General features: G+C 47.9%; 1 protein-coding gene across 4 annotated transcripts in view; it reads left to right on the top strand.

The window, feature by feature from the left end:
• Positions 1–18,109, top strand: part of LOC143297930 (zinc metalloproteinase nas-7-like) — a 26,371-nt gene extending 8,262 nt beyond the window's left edge. For 2 of the 4 annotated variants that reach the window (XM_076610518.1, XM_076610519.1), the window contains 9 exons: positions 755–859; positions 2,826–3,002; positions 3,531–3,651; positions 4,389–4,509; positions 9,226–9,408; positions 12,053–12,176; positions 14,460–14,688; positions 15,241–15,434; positions 17,404–18,109. In XM_076610518.1, coding sequence (XP_076466633.1) covers positions 755–859; positions 2,826–3,002; positions 3,531–3,651; positions 4,389–4,509; positions 9,226–9,408; positions 12,053–12,176; positions 14,460–14,688; positions 15,241–15,434; positions 17,404–17,735 — 1,586 coding nt within the window. In that variant the 3' untranslated portion in view covers positions 17,736–18,109. The remainder of the gene's footprint in view (positions 1–754; positions 860–2,825; positions 3,003–3,530; positions 3,652–4,388; positions 4,510–9,225; positions 9,409–12,052; positions 12,177–14,459; positions 14,689–15,240; positions 15,435–17,403) is intronic. The other 2 variants (XM_076610521.1, XM_076610520.1) reach the window with 2 other exon arrangements.
• Positions 18,110–19,017: the final 908 nt, after the last annotated feature.

Below are 19,017 nucleotides of genomic sequence, written 5' to 3'. Positions count from 1 at the left end.
CCTTTCTCTTTTCTAGTTCTGGTTGGGTTTTTTTGTGTGTTTTTGTTGTTGTTTGCTTGTTTGTTTGTTTTTTGTTTTGTTGTTGTTGTTGTTTTTGTTTTTTGTATGTGTGGTTGTTGTTTGTTTTTTGCTTTTCGGGTTTTCCAACCCTTGGAGAAACTGACAGAAAGGCGAACGTCAATGGCGTGTTGTAGAACTGTGCGCATGTGTATGGCAGAACGTGAACCTAATTTTCCTTTCCATGTATTTTTCTTTCAGAATCTACGGAATCGACATTTTCACTTTGTACCTGGTTTGACCGTGTGTAGTCTGGGCTCTAAGCTTTAAATAAGAATAAAAAATAAGAAAAAAAGGCATTTCAGTTTATGATATGATTAACAATCTGTAAAAACAAACAACAACAACAAAAAGTACCTGTCCTGGTATATGTTTTTGTTTCGTTTATGTATGTCTGCACGAAACATGCATGTGTGTACCTAGGTATAAAATAAATTTGTTTTCGTTGCTGTTGCAAATATCATTATTATGCATCCGTGTTTGCACATATGTGTACGATGCAATATTTATATCTGTGTATGTTTATCACTGTACAAGATTGTAATTTCACCGTGGGGAAAAAAAAGTAAGGAGGAAAGAAAAAATCAAGAATCATTCAGCCATCATTACTGTGTGTGTGTGTGTGTGTGTGTGTGTGTGTGTGTGTGTGTGAGTGAGAGTGTGTGTGTGTGTGTGTGTGTGTGTGTGTGTGCACCAGACGTGTGCCCCCACTACCTGTGCACCCCTCTCAACATGCCCAACAGGGAAGAGGCAGGAGGGGGGGTGACCCCATTGCCCCCCACGTACAAGCCACGTGGCACAGGTCAGTTGGGTTGGGTCGGGTTGTGTTGTGTTGTGTTGAGTTGGGTTGGGTTGGGTTGGGTTGGGTTGTGTTGGGTTGGGTTGGGTTGTGTTGGGTCGGGTTGTGTTGTGTTGTGTTGCGCTGTGTTGTGTTGGGTTGTGTTGTGTTGGGTTGGGTTGTGTTGTGTTGGGTTGGGTTGGGTTGTGTTGGGTCGGGTTGTGTTGTGTTGTGTTGTGTTGTGTTGTGTTGGGTTGTGTTGTGTTGGGTTGGGTTGTGTTGTGTTGTGTTGGGTTGGGTTGTGTTGCGTTGTGTTGTGTTGTGTTGGGTTGGGTTGGGTTGTGTTGGGTTGGGTTGTGTTGTGTTGTGTTGGGTTGGGTTGTGTTGCGTTGTGTTGTGTTGTGTTGGGTTGGGTTGGGTTGTGTTGGGTCGGGTTGTGTTGTGTTGTGTTGCGCTGTGTTGTGTTGGGTTGTGTTGTGTTGGGTTGGGTTGTGTTGTGTTGGGTTGGGTTGGGTTGTGTTGGGTTGGGTTGTGTTGTGTTGTGTTGGGTTGTGTTGTGTTGGGTTGTGTTGTGTTGTGTTGGGTTGTGTTGTGTTGGGTTGGGTTGGGTTGTGTTGGGTCGGGTTGTGTTGTGTTGTGTTGGGTTGTGTTGTGTTGGGTTGTGTTGTGTTGGGTTGGGTTGTGTTGTGTTGGGTTGGGTTGGGTTGTGTTGGGTTGTGTTGTGTTGTGTTGCGCTGTGTTGTGTTGTGTTGTGTTGTGTTGGGTTGGGTTGGGTCGGGTTGTGTTGTGTTGGGTTGGGTTGTGTTGGGTTGGGTTGGGTTGTGTTGGGTTGGGTTGGTTGGGTTGCGCTGTGTTGTGTTTGTGTTGGGTTGTGTTGGGTTGGGTTGTGTTGGGTTGGGTTGGGTTGGGTTGGGTTGGGTTGTTTTGGGTTGCGTTGTGTTGTGTTGAGTTGGGTTGGGTTGTGCTGTGCTGTGCTGTGCTAAGTTGTGTTGTGCTGTGCTGCAGTGTTGTGTTGTATAGTGTAGTGTTGTGTTGTGCTGGTCTGGATTGGGTTGTGCTGTGTTGTGTTGTGCTGAGTTGATTTTATCTGTCTGTGGACCATCAGGACCATCTGTTGCACACTGTCCCTGTGTCTGTGCCTCAGTGTTTGTTGTTGTTGGTGGTGGTGGTGGTGTGGTGGTTTGTTATTTTGAACCAGGTGTAGCGCAGAGGATACAGACTGTTTGCACGGTTTCCTGCAGCCTTGAAAGTGAAACCATCAGAAATGGACATGATTGTCGTGTCAGTGCAGCATGATGTCTGTTGTGTTTGTCCACCGTGTGTAACATTCGTACAGCGTTTGCATGGTATCTTTCTTGTCAAGTGTGTCAAAGAAACCTCTCTCTTTTCACTGTGTCTGTCTGCGGAGTACCACTGCCGTAATTGTGTGAAATCTTTCTGCCACACATCGAACACCATCGGCTAGGACTATTTGTCCACAAGAGCAGTATTTTTGTGATCGTGGAAACCAATCCCAAAATTGAGACCTTATGTATTGTTGATTTGTTATTGAGTGGAACGTTTATCTGTCGTAAGTGGGGAAGGGCAAAGCTAAAGGGTTGTAGAACATGTCATTAGCTGCATCTGCTCTTTTCCTTTCTTTCTTTCTTTTCTTCCATATGCTCTTCAGTTTCAGTTTCTGAAAGAGGCGTCACTGCGTTCGGACAAATCCATATGCGCCACACAGCATCTTCTAGGTAGATGTTTGACAGGAGCATTACCCAACGTTCAAGACAGGTCCTGAGTAACATACAGATTTTTCTGTGTGCCTGTTCTATTTAGATCAAAGAGTCACCGTTATGGGAGATATAATCCCCCCAGCCCCCACCTTGATTGTCCCTCTGCCAGTCAGATGTCAGTTTCACTCTTTCTTCCTTGCTTGCTTGTGTTTTGTGTTCTTTTCCTTTCCCTGTCCGGCGGCTGACCGCCGTCCTGTGTGTGTGACCACCAGGGAGCAGCATGTTCTACCAAGGGGACATCGTTCTGGACGAAGAGGTGGACCGCCTCATTTTCCCCCAGCGCTACCAGGAGACTTCCGGTCAGTCTCGCGCCAAGAGAGCCACGGTTCGCCTGCGCAACAGGCTGTGGAAGGATGGCCAAGTCCCATACGAGTTCAGCGATAAGCTCAGTACGTGTGGTTCGTCGTGTGCTGGGCAAAATGTTTCCATTCCCGGAGACGTGGGGATGTGTTCGTGCATGATCCGTGTGGGAAACCATTGAATTCACAATGGGTGTCACGTTCAATTAGCCATTGAATATTGAACACCCTACACGTGTGTGCAAGCATAATCTCTCTCTCTCCCTCTGTGTGTGTGTGTGTGTGTGTGTGTGTGTGTGTGTGTGTGTTTCCCAAAACATCTCTCTCTCTCTCTCTCTCTCTCTCTCTCCAAAACAACAAAGAAGATGTTTATCAACGTTGGACACTCGTGCTGTTGACAATTTCTGACCTTCTCCCTTTCATCCTATGGGATTCCAAGCACATGGTGCGAACATCTAGGATTTATCAGCTACCATTGCTAGTTTTTCTTCATTAAAAAAAGAAGAAAAAAAAGAGAAGTAATTCTATTACCCCAAAACGATATTTGTTTCCTAGTACCTGTTTCCCCGCATTACCATATTGTTCTGTTCTCAAACTGTTCATTGACGTCTATCCCAGGTGCCACAGCGCAGCGTGTAATACTACGCGCCTTCAAACACATCACACAGCGGTCCTGTATAACCTTCCGCAAGAAGAATGGGTCTGATGCGGATTACGTTCGCTTCATCAGCGATCATGGGTGAGGTTGAAACAGTCTGTGTGTTGGGAGTGGGCTGAGGTTTTGTTGGTAACATTTTACCTTTTTTTTCTTTCTTTTTTTGTGTGTGTTCAAATGAACGTTTTTCTCAGCATAGCGTCCAAAGTATCAGTCATTTTGTTTCAAAGATTGTATTCACATATGTATTCATCTGACGAGGAGGCCACTGAGCACAAGCATTTACACGTGTTGCAGGTGTAGTATGGAAAGTCCGTAAAAAGATTGTTAACATTCATCAGATTTGTTGAAATTTTATTTTGATGTTGTGACTCTGTATTTCTTGCAGTCATATACAATTGTGAAATGAATGTCCAAAAAGCAAACTAATGACACAACATTATTAGTCCATTGCACATCATGGATATTCATCTTGCTCGTGAATAAATATAAGTCACTGTTTGTGAATGAAGACGGGAAAATAATATAAAATATTTCATAAGTTAAACAGTAAACGCGTAGAGCTGTCAGTTATGTTGATCAGTTCAATTACCTACATGTATCTGGAATATTGACACTATAGAAAACGAATAACTGAATAAGTAAATAAATAAATCAATCAAAAATAGATAAATACATGTTCATCATACTAATCGATCTAGCGAATGCTTAAAATTTGGGCCAGGAAGTACGTAATTAAGTATAAACATCCAAGAACCATTGTGGCTAAAAATAAAATAATAAAACCCCCACCCTTGCTCCTGATTGGTCCGCTGTGACAGATGCTGGTCGCTGATTGGTCGGAAGGGAGGGAAGCAGGTGGTGAGTGTGGGGCGGGGCTGTGAGAACATCGGTACAGCGGTGCACGAGATCTTCCATTCTCTGGGGGTTTGGCACGAACAGGTGGGCACTGTGTGTATAATCTCTCACTGCTTCTCTCTCAGTGTTTCTTTGGCTGTCTCTGTCTCTCTATGTGTCTCTGTCTGTCTGTCTGTTTGTCTGTCTCTCTATCTCTCTGTCTCTCAAGTAAACTCTGTTGTAAAGCTGTTTCATTGTTTAACCTCCCAATTCAAGTATGTGCCCAGAATTCTGTCTGTCTATCTGTTGTCTTTTTCTGTCTGTCACACACTGTCTGTGTCTCTTTCTCGATGTCTTTCTGCACAGTTACATGCCTGTGTCCATCTGGTCTGTCTTTTTCTGTCTGTCACACACTGTCTATGTCTCTTTCTCGATGTCTTTCTGCACAGTTACATGCCTGTGTCCATCTGGTCTGTCTTTTTCTGTCTGTCACACACTGTCTGTGTCTCTTTCTCGATGTCTTTCTGCACAGTTACATGCCTGTGTCCATCTGGTCTGTCTTTTTCTGTCTGTCACACACTGTCTATGTCTCTTTCTCGATGTCTTTCTGCACAGTTACATGCCTGTGTCCATCTGGTCTTTCTTTTTCTGTCTGTCACACACTGTCTGTGTCTCTTTCTCGATGTCTTTCTGCACAGTTACATGCCTGTGTCTATCTGGTCTGTCTTTTTCTGTCTATCACACACTGTCTGTGTCTCTTTCTCGATGTCTTTCTGCACAGTTACATGCCTGTGTCCATCTGGTCTGTCTTTTTCTGTCTGTCACACACTGTCTGTGTCTCTTTCTCGATGTCTTTCTGCACAGTTACATGCCTGTGTCCATCTGGTCTTTCTTTTTCTGTCTGTCACACACTGTCTGTGTCTCTTTCTCGATGTCTTTCTGCACAGTTACATGCCTGTGTCTATCTGGTCTGTCTTTTTCTGTCTATCACACACTGTCTGTGTCTCTTTCTCGATGTCTTTCTGCACAGTTACATGCCTGTGTCCATCTGGTCTTTCTTTTTCTGTCTGTCACACACTGTCTGTGTCTCTTTCTCGATGTCTTTCTGCACAGTTACATGCCTGTGTCCATCTGGTCTGTCTTTTTCTGTCTGTCACACACTGTCTGTGTCTCTTTCTCGATGTCTTTCTGCACAGTTACATGCCTGTGTCCATCTGGTCTGTCTTTTTCTGTCTGTCACACACTGTCTGTGTCTCTTTCTCGATGTCTTTCTGCACAGTTACATGCCTGTGTCCATCTGGTCTTTCTTTTTCTGATCTGTCACACACTGTCTGTGTCTCTTTCTCGATGTCTTTCTGCACAGTTACATGCCTGTGTCCATCTGGTCTGTCTTTTTCTGTCTGTCACACACTGTCTGTGTCTCTTTCTCGATGTCTTTCTGCACAGTTACATGCCTGTGTCCATCTGGTCTTTCTTTTTCTGTCTATCACACACTGTCTATGTCTCTTTCTCGATGTCTTTCTGCACAGTTACATGCCTGTGTCCATCTGGTCTGTCTTTTTCTGTCGGTCACACACTGTCTGTGTCTCTTTCTCGATGTCTTTCTGCACAGTTACATGCCTGTGTCCATCTGGTCTTTCTTTTTCTGTCTGTCACACACTGTCTGTGTCTCTTTCTCGATGTCTTTCTGCACAGTTACATGCCTGTGTCCATCTGGTCTGTCTTTTTCTGTCTGTCACACACTGTCTATGTCTCTTTCTCGATGTCTTTCTGCACAGTTACATGCCTGTGTCCATCTGGTCTTTCTTTTTCTGTCTGTCACACACTGTCTATGTCTCTTTCTCGATGTCTTTCTGCACAGTTACATGCCTGTGTCCATCTGGTCTGTCTTTTTCTGTCTATCACACACTGTCTATGTCTCTTTCTCGATGTCTTTCTGCACAGTTACATGCCTGTGTCCATCTGGTCTTTCTTTTTCTGTCTGTCACACACTGTCTATGTCTCTTTCTCGATGTCTTTCTGCACAGTTACATGCCTGTGTCCATCTGGTCTTTCTTTTTCTGTCTGTCACACACTGTCTGTGTCTCTTTCTCGATGTCTTTCTGCACAGTTACATGCCTGTGTCCATCTGGTCTGTCTTTTTCTGTCTGTCACACACTGTCTATGTCTCTTTCTCGATGTCTTTCTGCACAGTTACATGCCTGTGTCCATCTGGTCTTTCTTTTTCTGTCTATCATACACTGTCTATGTCTCTTTCTCGATGTCTTTCTGCACAGTTACATGCCTGTGTCTATCTGGTCTGTCTTTTTCTGTCTATCACACACTGTCTATGTCTCTTTCTCGATGTCTTTCTGCACAGTTACATGCCTGTGTCCATCTGGTCTGTCTTTTTCTGTCTATCACACACTGTCTATGTCTCTTTCTCGATGTCTTTCTGCACAGTTACATGCCTGTGTCCATCTGGTCTGTCTTTTTCTGTCTATCACACACTGTCTATGTCTCTTTCTCGATGTCTTTCTGCACAGTTACATGCCTGTGTCCATCTGGTCTGTCTTTTTCTGTCTATCACACACTGTCTGTGTCTCTTTCTCGATGTCTTTCTGCACAGTTACATGCCTGTGTCCATCTGGTCTTTCTTTTTCTGTCTGTCACACACTGTCTATGTCTCTTTCTCGATGTCTTTCTGCACAGTTACATGCCTGTGTCCATCTGGTCTGTCTTTTTCTGTCTATCACACACTGTCTATGTCTCTTTCTCGATGTCTTTCTGCACAGTTACATGCCTGTGTCCATCTGGTCTGTCTTTTTCTGTCTATCACACACTGTCTATGTCTCTTTCTCGATGTCTTTCTGCACAGTTACATGCCTGTGTCTATCTGGTCTGTCTTTTTCTGTCTATCACACACTGTCTATGTCTCTTTCTCGATGTCTTTCTGCACAGTTACATGCCTGTGTCCATCTGGTCTTTCTTTTTCTGTCTGTCACACACTGTCTGTGTCTCTTTCTCGATGTCTTTCTGCACAGTTACATGCCTGTGTCTATCTGGTCTGTCTTTTTCTGTCTATCACACACTGTCTATGTCTCTTTCTCGATGTCTTTCTGCACAGTTACATGCCTGTGTCCATCTGGTCTTTCTTTTTCTGTCTGTCACACACTGTCTATGTCTCTTTCTCGATGTCTTTCTGCACAGTTACATGCCTGTATCTATCTGGTCTGTCTTTCTGTCTGTCACACACTGTCTATGTCTCTTTCTCGATGTCTTTCTGCACAGTTACATGCCTGTGTCTATCTGGTCTGTCTTTTTCTGTCTGTCACACACTGTCTATGTCTCTTTCTCGATGTCTTTCTGCACAGTTACATGCCTGTGTCTATCTGGTCTGTCTTTTTCTGTCTGTCACACACTGTCTATGTCTCTTTCTCGATGTCTTTCTGCACAGTTACATGCCTGTGTCTATCTGGTCTGTCTTTCTGTCTGTGCTTACAGGCATCCATGTTTTGTCTTTGACCCCCTGGAATGAGAGGTATGCCTGTGGTGGGAAAGCAGCTTGATTTGTCTGCACAAGATTCAGCGCTGTGTTCATACCGATATCATCACCATGACAACCACCACCACCACCACCACCAACATTTTCATCATCATCAATGTTATTATTATCATTATTATAATTAGTAGTAGTACTGTTGTTGATCTTGTTGTTGTTATTGGTATCATTATAATTAGTATTGATATTGTTATTGGTAGTAGTAGTAGGAGGAGGAAGTTCTCCATCAGCCAGCCCCAGGGAAACCCTACGTTGAGCCCAACATCACAGTCAGCGGTCAGAGACTCAGTGCGGTGGAGCGGTTCACATACCTTGGCAGCACACTGTCACGAAATGCGACCATCGACGATGAAGTGAACGTCAGGATTGCAAGAGCAAGCGCAACTTTTGGCAGACTCAGTGCAAATGTCTGGAACAGAAGAGGCATTAGTCTTGAGACCAAGCTAAAGGTCTACAGAGCAGTAGTTCTCCCCACACTACTGTACGCCTGCGAAACTTGGACAGTGTACCAACGACATGCCAAGAAGCTGAACCACTTCCACACAACATGCCTCAGGAAGCTACTGAACATCAAGTGGCAAGACAGGACCCCAGACACAGAGGTACTCGCAAAAGCCACCCTTCCCAGCATCTTCACCATCCTGATGCAGTCCCAGCTTCGCTGGGCTGGACACGTGGCGCGCATGCCAGACCATCGGCTGCCCAAAAGGCTCTTCTATGGCGAGCTGCAACAAGGGAAGAGATCACACGGAGGTCAGAAGAAGCGCTTCAGAGATACTCTGAAAGTCTCTCTTAAAGCGTTTGATATCAACCCTGACTCCTGGGAGGAATCTGCAGTGGACCGTAACAAATGGCGCGCTGCTGTGCACAAAGGCGCCAAGTTGTGCGAGGCCAACAGGACTGCTGCAATTGTTCAGAAGAGGCAGGCCAGAAAGTCACGGGCAAACAAGCTCCCTGACAATGATATGCCTGTCTTTGTCTGCCCCAACTGTCAGCGAACATTTCGTGCGCAGATTGGACTATTCAGCCATCTGCGCATTCACAGATAGATTCATGAGCATCCTCCCCCCACCCCACCACCACCCTCCCCCCATCCCCCAGCTGGATGACAACGATGGTCATCATCGATCTCGATGGACACACCACCCACCCAGTAGGAGGAGGAGCAGCAGCAGCAGCAGCAGCAGTAGTAGTAGTAGTATCATTATGATCATCATCACCATTTCTCTATATCACTTTACATGGCTCTCTGCTCGCCCATCTGCACTCGCTGTCCACAGGCGAGAAAGGACCGGGACGAGTTCGTGGAGATCCTGGAGGAGAACATCTCGGAGAGATTCCTCAAGGACTTTGACAAGATCTCTGAGCACGTGTCCACCTCGCGGGGATTCCCCTATGACTACGGCTCCGTCATGCACTACTCCAAGTTCGCCTTCACTCGTAACGGGAAACCCACCATCAAGGTGTGTGTGTGTGTGTGTGTGTGTGTGTGTGTGTGTGTGTGTGTGTGTGTGTGTGAGGGGGGGGGGGGCGGTGGTGATGGGTGTGGAGGTGGGTGTGGGTGTGTGGAGGTGGGGGTGGGGGTGGTGATAGGGGTGTGGGTGTGGGTGGTGATGGGTGTGTGGGTGTGGGTGGTGATGTGTGGGTGTGGGTGGTGATGGGTGTGTGGGTGTGGGGGTGTGGGTGGTGATGGGTGTGTGGGTGGTGATGGGTGTGTGGGTGTGGGTGGTGATAGGGGTGTGGGTGTGGGTGGTGATGGGTGTGGGGTGGTGATGGGTGTGTGTGTGTGGGTGGTGATGGGTGTGTGGGTGTGGGGGTGGTGATGGGTGTGTGGGTGTGTGGGTGGTGATGGGTGTGTGGGTGTGGGGGTGGTGATGGGGGTGTGGTTGGGGGTGGGGGTGGTGATGGGGGTGTGGGTGTGTGGGTGGTGATGGGTGTGTGTGTGTGGGTGGTGATGGGTGTGTGGGTGGTGATGGGGGTGTGGTTGGGGTTGGGGTTGGTGATGGGTGTGTGGGTGTGGGGGTGGTGATGGGTGTGTGTGTGTGGGTGGTGATGGGTGTGTGGGTGTGGGGGTGGTGATGGGGGTGTGGTTGGGGGTGGGGGTGGTGATGGGTGTGTGGGTGTGGGGGTGGTGATGGGTGTGTGTGTGTGGGTGGTGATGGGTGTGTGGGTGTGGGGGTGGTGATGGGTGTGTGTGGGTGGTGATGGGTGTGTGTGTGTGGGTGGTGATGGGTGTGTGGGTGTGGGGGTGGTGATAGGGGTGTGGGTGTGGGTGGTGATGGGTGTGTGGGGGTGGTGATGGGTGTGTGGGTGTGGGGGTGGTGATGGGTGTGTGGGTGTGGGGGTGGTGATAGGGGTGTGGGTGTGGGTGGTGATGGGTGTGTGGGTGTGGGGGTGGTGATGGGTGGGTGTGTGGGGGTGGTGATGGGTGTGTGGGTGTGGGGGTGGTGATGGGTGTGTGTGTGTGGGTGGTGATGGGTGTGTGGGTGTGGGGGTGGTAATGGGTGTGTGTGTGTGGGTGGTGATGGGTGTGTGGGTGTGGGTGGTGATGGGTGTGTGGGTGTGGGTGGTGATGGGTGTGTGGGTGTGGGTGGTGATGGGTGTGTGGGTGTGGGTGTAGGGGTGGTTGGGTGTGTGTGTGTGTGTAAGTGTGTGTGGGTGTGCACGTGTGCAGTGGCAGCCTTTGTGTGTGCGCGCGCGCGTGTGTGTGTCTGTGTGTTTGTGGGCGTGCGCGAGTGTGTAAGTATACACATGTGTCAGGAGAGCTCTGTGCACGTGCGTGTATGTGTGTGTGTGTGTGTGTGTGTGTGTGTGTGTGTGAGTGAGTGTGTGTGTGTGGGGGGGGGGCCGCAGGGGGGGGGGATGAGGTGTGTGTGAGTGTGCATGTCTGTACTGTGGGAGCAACGGAATGTTGGAACGTGCAGGTGTGCATAAATATATTTGTATATATGTGTGGGTGGCGGGGGTGTGTGTGGGGGGGGGGGGAGGATATGGGCGTGTGTGTGTGTGTGTGTGTGTGTGTGTGTGTGTGTGTGTGGTGGAGGATATGTGCGTGTGTGTGTGTGCTTGTACAAGTAAGTGTGTGTGTGCCGTGGAACTGAGATGCGATACGTAGCCTAGAAATTAGTGTGTGGAGGAGGGGGGACTGGGAGGGGAGAGGTTGCAGGATAATGTGTGTGTGTGTGTGTGTGTGTGTGTGTGTGTGTCGGGGCTTGTGTACGTTTATGTGTAATTGTTTGTGGGTTCATATCTGTGAAACTGCATGTTTGTTGCATATCTGTTGTGCATGCGTTTGTGTGTGTGTGTGTGTGTGAATGTGTGTTTGCATGTTTTACACTTATTTGCTTATTTATCATCATTATTGTCTTTTTATTTTATTTTCATTTATTTTTATAATTATTTTTTTTTATACTATTATCTTTCTTTTTTTTCTCAAGGCCTGACTAAGCGCGTTGGGTTACACTGCTGGTCAGGCATCTGCTTGGCAGATGTGGTGTAGTGCATATGGATTTGTCCGAACGCAGTGACGCCTCCTTGAGCTACTATTACTGATACTGAAACTAACACTGCACGTGTGTGTGTATGTAGGCATCCGAAAGACTAGCACCAAGACCACTACCAAGGGAAGGAGTAGAGTAACAAAAATCTCTGTTCGTGGAGGGAACTCCAACCTGTCCCAGTCAGGCACTTTACCACTCGGCCACCGCTGTACCCTTAATTAACTCTCTCCATACGAACGGTGAAAGAGACGACGCTAACAGCGTTTCACCCCAATTACCATCATCAAAATATTGAGAGCGGAAGGCTCTTATACTGAAGAGATGAATGTTGACAAAGAATACCACAGTTCTGACGACGGAAGCTAAAGGTTGGGTCATTCAGACACCCACTGGACATCCGAGGGGTCTGTGTAGAGGAGAAGAGAGGACTGGCCGTACTGAGTGAGTTAAGTTGTTGCTATGGATGGGCTGTCCTCGTCATGGACATTCCTTATCGTGGTGTGTCCCCTTCACTTTATCACAATGAATCAGGCACCAGATTTCACTTCTTTCTTTTTAAGTTTTCATTTCATTTTATTTTTCGCCGGGGTCATTTTTGTGGTGGCAGGTGATTGGGGTGGGCAGGGAGCTTGGCCTGGTGCTGAGACAACGTCACGGCCTGAGCACCATTGACATGGCGCAGCTGAGAGACATGTACCGGTGTAACCTCTACTCTGACTCCCGGGATTCAAGTACGCCAGGGCGGATGTTTGAGCGGTTACGGCGTGTTTAGTTTGGGTTGTTGACTGCTGCTGCTGCTGCTACTGCTACTGCTGCTACTACTGCTACTATTACTGCTGCTGCTACTACTACTACTGCTACTACTGCTGCTGCTGCTACTACTGCTGCTACTGCTACTGCTGCTGCTACTACTGCTGCTCCTGCTGCTGTTACTATGACTGCTGCTGCTGCTACCACTACTACTAATGCTGCTGCTACCACTACTACTAATGCTGCTGCTACTACTACTACTACTGCTACTACTACTACTGCTACTACTACTGCTACTACTACTGCTGCTGCTGCTACTACTACTGCTGTTGCTGCTACTACTACTACTGCCGTTACAACTACTACTACTGATGCTGCCACTACAACTACTGCTGCTGCTACTACTACTGCTGCTGCTGCTGCCACTACCACAACTACTAATGGTAATAATAATTATAATGCAGACTAACGCCCACAACTGATTCCCAGACACTGAGCTCGAGACGCGTGCGGTAAAAGCTACACATTCCTCAAGATACATTCCAGTTCCACACAAACAACACACGTGTGCACGCAGAAACACACATGCAAACGTACTTACACACACACACACACACACACACACACACACACACACACACACGGCCAGTAGAAGTTCAAGAAGTACATCAGTCAATTAAACGAAAGGCAGAAGGGGGTAGGTGTGTTTTGACAAACTCTTTCAAACTGAACTGGGGAATCCACGTGATTTAGTGAGAAGGGCGTCCCATATCACTGGGTTTTTCCACTTTTTTTTTCCTCCTCAAGGCCTGACTAAGCGCTTTGGGTTACACCACTGGTCAGACATCTGTCTAGCAGATGTGGTGGAGCGTGTATGGATTTGTCCGAACGCAGTGACGCCTCCTTGAGTAACTGAACTGAACTGAACTGGGCCAAGACAGGAGAAAGAGCGCTGACCGAAAGATACTTCCTTTCCTCGAGGAAGTGTCAGCGCTCTGGAGTCAGCGGTCCAGAGTTAAGATCCAGAGGGAACATGGACTGAAAGTAGGTCACTCAATTATGCAGGTGCAGCGTGGTTTGTGACATTTTAAAACACGTGGTATACCTGGCTGATTTCATGGAGATCTTTCGTTCAACGTGAGAGTGGTTGTTGAGGCTTTTGTTACGTCTTTTTATGAGAGGTTCGGTCGTATGTGGGTATCTATGTGTGTGTTTGTGTGTGCATGCGTACGTGCGTGTGTGTATCTGTGTGTGTGACTGGGGCAGAGAGACTCAGAGAAGAAGAAGAGGATAGAAAGAGAGACACAGATAGAGCCAGACAGACAGACAGACAGGGAAAGAACATCTGCAAGCACTTACCTGAGCTTATGAAGAAAACAACTGTGAATCGAATGATTCTTGAGGTTACTAGTATTTGAGAAGCCCTGATACTACACTGCACTACACCACACTACATTACATTACGTGGCACTACACTACACTGCACTACACTACATTACGCGGCACTGCACTGCACTACACTGCACTACACTACACTACATTACGTGGCACTACACTGCACTACACTACACTGTACTACACTACACTACATTACGTGGCACTACACTACACTACACTACATTACGTGGCACTACACTACACTACACTACACTGTACTACACTACACTACATTACGTGGCACTACACTACACTACATTACGTGGCATGGCACTACACTACACTACATTACGTGGCACTACACTACACTGCACTACACTACATTACGTGGCACTACACTACACTACATTACGTGGCACTACACTACACTGCACTACACTACATTACGTGGCACTACATTACACTGCACTACGCTGTACTACACTACACTGCACTGCACTACACTACATTACGTGGCACTACACTACACTACACTGTACTACACTACACTACATTACGTGGCACTACACTGCACTACATTACGTAGCACTACACTGCACTACGCTACATTACTTTGCACTACATTGCACTACACTACACTGTACTACACTACACTACATTACGTTGCACTACACTGCACTACACTACACTACATTACGTGGCACTACACTGCACTACACTACATCTATATTAATCTGATCTGAAGTGCTGTCACAGACTCACCTCACACACAATACATTCCCTCAGCCCTCGAGTCTGACTGTGAACCCAAACACATGACAGAGACTGAAGTAAGTCAAAAGCTGAAACAGTCAGCATCCTTTTCTCCTCCTTTCACCACCTGGCAGGCTGCCCTGACGACTGGCTCAAACACGACGCCAGCTGTTACCGGTTTTTTGACCGTCCCAAGCTGTCGTTTCCGGCTGCCGACCGGAAGTGTGCGCAGCTCAACTCTCATCTGGTGTTCATCGAGACTCAGCGAGAGGACAAGTTTCTGGCGGGGTACCTGTGGAGGGAGTTCCCCTCTCTGCTCGTCTGGAGGACAGGGGGCAGGGTGGTGAACGATACCATGAAATGGTGTGTGTGTGTGTGTGTGTGTGTGTGTGTGTAATAGTCATCTCTGTGTGTTTCTCACTGTCTGTATTTCTCTGGCCTGTAATGAAAAATCTTTTCGTTTCGCCCCCCCCCCTGCCCCGGCCCCCCCCCCCACACACACCCCTCCCCCTACCCTCCGACTCTCTCTCCCCTCTCTCTCTTCCCACCAACTCCTCTGTGTATGTGTTCGTTCGTTCGTTCGTACTTGTGCATGAGTATATGTGCGGACTTACACACACGGAAGGGTCGTTTGATTGTTACCAGCACTGTTTTCCTCCACTATTATGTTGTATAAACACACACACACACACACACACACGCACAAGCACTCCACCACTAACACTCGAAAAACAACGAGAAAGATTTCTGTATGAAGTAGTGAAAATACCCTGCTTGAAAGGACTTAAAAGTTGTAAAACGATCTTGGCGTATCGAATTGATTGCACTTTCACTGTGTGATATTTTCTGGAAAAAAAAAATACTGTCAAGACAAAACCTTAAACCCGAGACTGAACCTTTCTTCCTTCATTCCAGGCATCGCAGGGATTCGAACCCCGGAGACCTGGGCTACAGCAACTGGGGTCGAGGCGAACCGTCCACCCGAACGTCCCTGGTGCTGGAGAGGGACCACCGCACCAACGTCACCCTGTGGGTCGGGGTGTGGACTGGATCCATGCGGTCACGCCGCGACTATGTCTACCCCTTCGTCTGCGAGAGGAGGGCCCGACGTGAGTTGATCAGTATGACGTGGACAGCCCTTCTTCTTTCTTTGTTACTGTGGTGTGGTGTGGTGTGGTGTGTGCGGTTTTGTGGTGTGATGTGTTGTGTTTTTGGAGTGGTGTGGCGTGATGTGGTGTTTTGTGTGTTGTGCCATGCTGTGCTGTGCTGTGTCCTGTGCTGTGCTGTGCTGTGTCTTGTGTTGTACTGTGCTGTGCTTTGCCTTGTTGTACTGTGCTGTGTCTTGTTGTACTGTGCTGTGCCTTGTACTGTGCTGTGCCTTGTTGTACTGTGCTGTGCCTTGTACTGTGCTGTGCCTTGTTGTACTGTGCTGTGCCTTGTACTGTGCTGTGCCTTGTTGTACTGTGCTGTGCCTTGTACTGTGCTGTGCCTTGTTGTGCCTTGTACTGTGCTGTGCCTTGTACTGTGCTGTGCCTTGTTGTGCATTGTACTGTGCTGTGCCTTGTTGTGCATTGTACTGTGCTGTGCCTTGTTGTGCATTGTACTGTGCCTTGTACTGTGCTGTGCCTTGTTGTGCATTGTACTGTGCTGTGCCTTGTACTGTGCTGTGCCTTGTTGTGCATTGTACTGTGCTGTGCCTTGTACTGTGCTGTGCCTTGTTGTGCATTGTACTGTGCTGTGCCTTGTACTGTGCTGTGCCTTGTTGTGCATTGTACTGTGCTGTGCCTTGTTGTGCATTGTACTGTGCTGTGCCTTGCTGTGCCTTGTACTGTGCTGTGCCTTGTTGTGCATTGTACTGTGCTGTGCCTTGTACTGTGCTGTGCCTTGTTGTGCATTGTACTGTGCTGTGCCTTGTTGTGCATTGTACTGTGCTGTGCCTTGTTGTGCATTGTACTGTGCTGTGCCTTGTTGTGCATTGTACTGTGCTGTGCCTTGTACTGTGCTGTGCCTTGTTGTGCCTTGTACTGTGCTGTGCCTTGTTGTGCATTGTACTGTGCTGTGCCTTGTTGTGCATTGTACTGTGCTGTGCCTTGTTGTGCATTGTACTGTGCTGTGCCTTGTACTGTGCTGTGCCTTGTTGTGCATTGTACTGTGCTGTGCCTTGTTGTGCATTGTACTGTGCTGTGCCTTGTTGTGCATTGTACTGTGCTGTGCCTTGTTGTGCATTGTACTGTGCTGTGCCTTGCTGTGCCTTGTACTGTGCTGTGCCTTGTTGTGCATTGTACTGTGCTGTGCCTTGTACTGTGCTGTGCCTTGTTGTGAATTGTACTGTGCCTTGTACTGTGCTGTGCCTTGTTGTGCATTGTACTGTGCTGTGCCTTGTTGTATTGTGTTGTGTTTTTCTGTGCTGTGTCTTGTTGTGTTGTGTTGTGTCATGATGTTATTGTGTTGAATCGCCCTCTATCGCATTGTGTCACGACGAATTTCCGACAAGACAAACTCCTGTCAAGGAAGTCAGTCTGACCGGATCAGTCCACGAAGCCATTCTTCCATTTAATTATCACTCCTTTTCTTCTTGGATCGACACCAGCTTAGCTCTGTCCTGTGCTGTGCTGTCCTGAGAAAGGCACTTCTCTCCATTTTCCCCACTCCGCCCGGGCGTGAACGGGCACCTGGCTCTGCTTGGGGAAGGTTCAAACCTCGGAAGGGGGGGAGACTGGGCCCCGGCTGTGACGAGCTGTGGACACAGTGGGTGTAGGAATTCACTGCCCCGGTAACCGTAAGACCATGGGATCTGACACTTTCTTATAGTCTTAAGTTTACTTCTCTGTTTGTTCATTCTTCTATCTAATCATTTGTGTGTTTATTTATTCATTCATTTATTTATCCATTTATTTCTCTACTAAATCATTTATTTCATCTATTCATTTACTTATTCGTTTATCTTCTTCTTCCGCGTTCCCTGGCCACACTAGATTTTCAGTCCGGTCAGGACAGCATTCGTTTATCTATCTATCTATCTGTCTGTCTATCTATCTGTCTATCCATCTATCTGTCTATCCATGTACTGCCCGGCAGGCAGGTGCCTGCCTCTGGCCCACGCGGACGGCCGGGACTACCGGGGCACACTGGACCACACTGTGGACGGCCACACGTGTCAGAAGTGGACCGAGCACTACCCGCACCCCCACAACCTGACGGACCGCGGGGCCAACGCCAGCCCCCTACAGGACGAGGAGGACCGCCACAGAGTGCGGGAGGACGGCGAGGGACTGGGCGACCACAACTTCTGCCGGAACCCGCGGGCCATGCGGCGTGGCAGGCCGTGGTGCTTCACCACCAAGAGGCACCCCGAGTGGCAGCTGTGTGACGTCAGTTCCTGTCAGTCGGCCTCTTCCGGTTCCGGCTAGGTGTCGTGTTAGTTTTCTGTTCGTCCTCTTTTTTTTTCCGGTGCTTAGGACCGGAAGTCAAAAGGGAAGAAAAAAACAACTTAAGAAAACATTTTGAAACTATTCTTTTTTTTAATGACATTTGATCAAAAGATTAAAAGAAAGAAGAGGGCTTGACTTGATCCTCCAACAGGAGTGACGTCACTTCCCGTTCGTCTTCTTCCGGTTCCGATGGCTAGGACCGGAGGTCGGAAGAGAAATAAAGAAAAGGACTGCACTGGATCTTTCAACGGGAAGATCGTTTTCATTGTTATGATTTTTTTTCCACACACCATAGTGAATTAGAATTTTATTATGTGTATAAAGTACATTAAAAACAATGACAAATACAAAGAAAACATAAAGACTACAGTGGCGTGGTTTTGAAAGGGATGGTGTGAAGCTGGAGCAGGCAGCAACAGCTCCTTGTGGATTGGATTCCAGGGGACGACAGTGCTCAGTTTTCCCAGCTTTGTTCTCCTGGAACATCAGCAATGCCTTTTGTGTTTATTCGTTTTAATACGTTATTTTGTCCTGTCCGCCCTGCTCTTACAGTCCCCCACCTTCATCCACCTGTCTGTCACACGTCTGAATACTGGGGCAGGTGAAAACTGGGCCCCGCCGTCCTGTGCCGAGTCCTGGACACAGCGAGCATGAATTCACTGCCCTGATGACTGCAAGAGGACATGGGACCTTTGACCTTCAGCCTGACGATGTCCTCTCTCGATGTGGCCAGCCTCCCTTCATTCTTTCTTATTGTGGTGTGGTGTGATGTGATGTGATGTGTGGTGTGTTGTGTTGTCTTGTGTGGTGTGTCGTGTCGTGGTGTGGTGTGATGTGATGTGGTGTATTGTGGTGTGTCGTATCGTGTCGTGTTGTGTGTCGTGTCGTGGTGTGTTGTGGTGTGTCGTGTTGTGATGTGGTGTATTGTGGTGTGTCGTATCGTGTCGTGTTGTGTGTCGTGTCGTGTCGTATCGTGTCGTGTTGTGTGTCGTGTCGTGTCGTGTCGTGTCGTGTTGTGGTGTGGTGTGTCGTGTCGTGGTGTGTTGTGTTGTGGTGTGTCGTGTTGTGTTGTGGTGTTTCGTGGTGTGGTGTGGTGTGTCGTGTCGTGTCGTGTCGTGTCGTGGTGTGGTGTGGTGTGTCGTGTCGTGGTGTGTTGTGTTGTGGTGTTTCGTGTTGTGTGGTGTGTGGTGTTGTGCTGTGTGGTGTGGTGTGGTATGTCGTGTCGTGTTGTGTGTTGTGTCGTGTCGTGTCGTGTCGTGTT

Source organism: Babylonia areolata, chromosome 23 (genome assembly GCF_041734735.1).
Source record: "Babylonia areolata isolate BAREFJ2019XMU chromosome 23, ASM4173473v1, whole genome shotgun sequence".
Lineage (NCBI taxonomy): Eukaryota > Metazoa > Mollusca > Gastropoda > Neogastropoda > Buccinidae > Babylonia > Babylonia areolata.
Note: the sequence above shows the minus strand (reverse complement) of the source record. Positions and strands in the feature narration are given on the sequence as shown.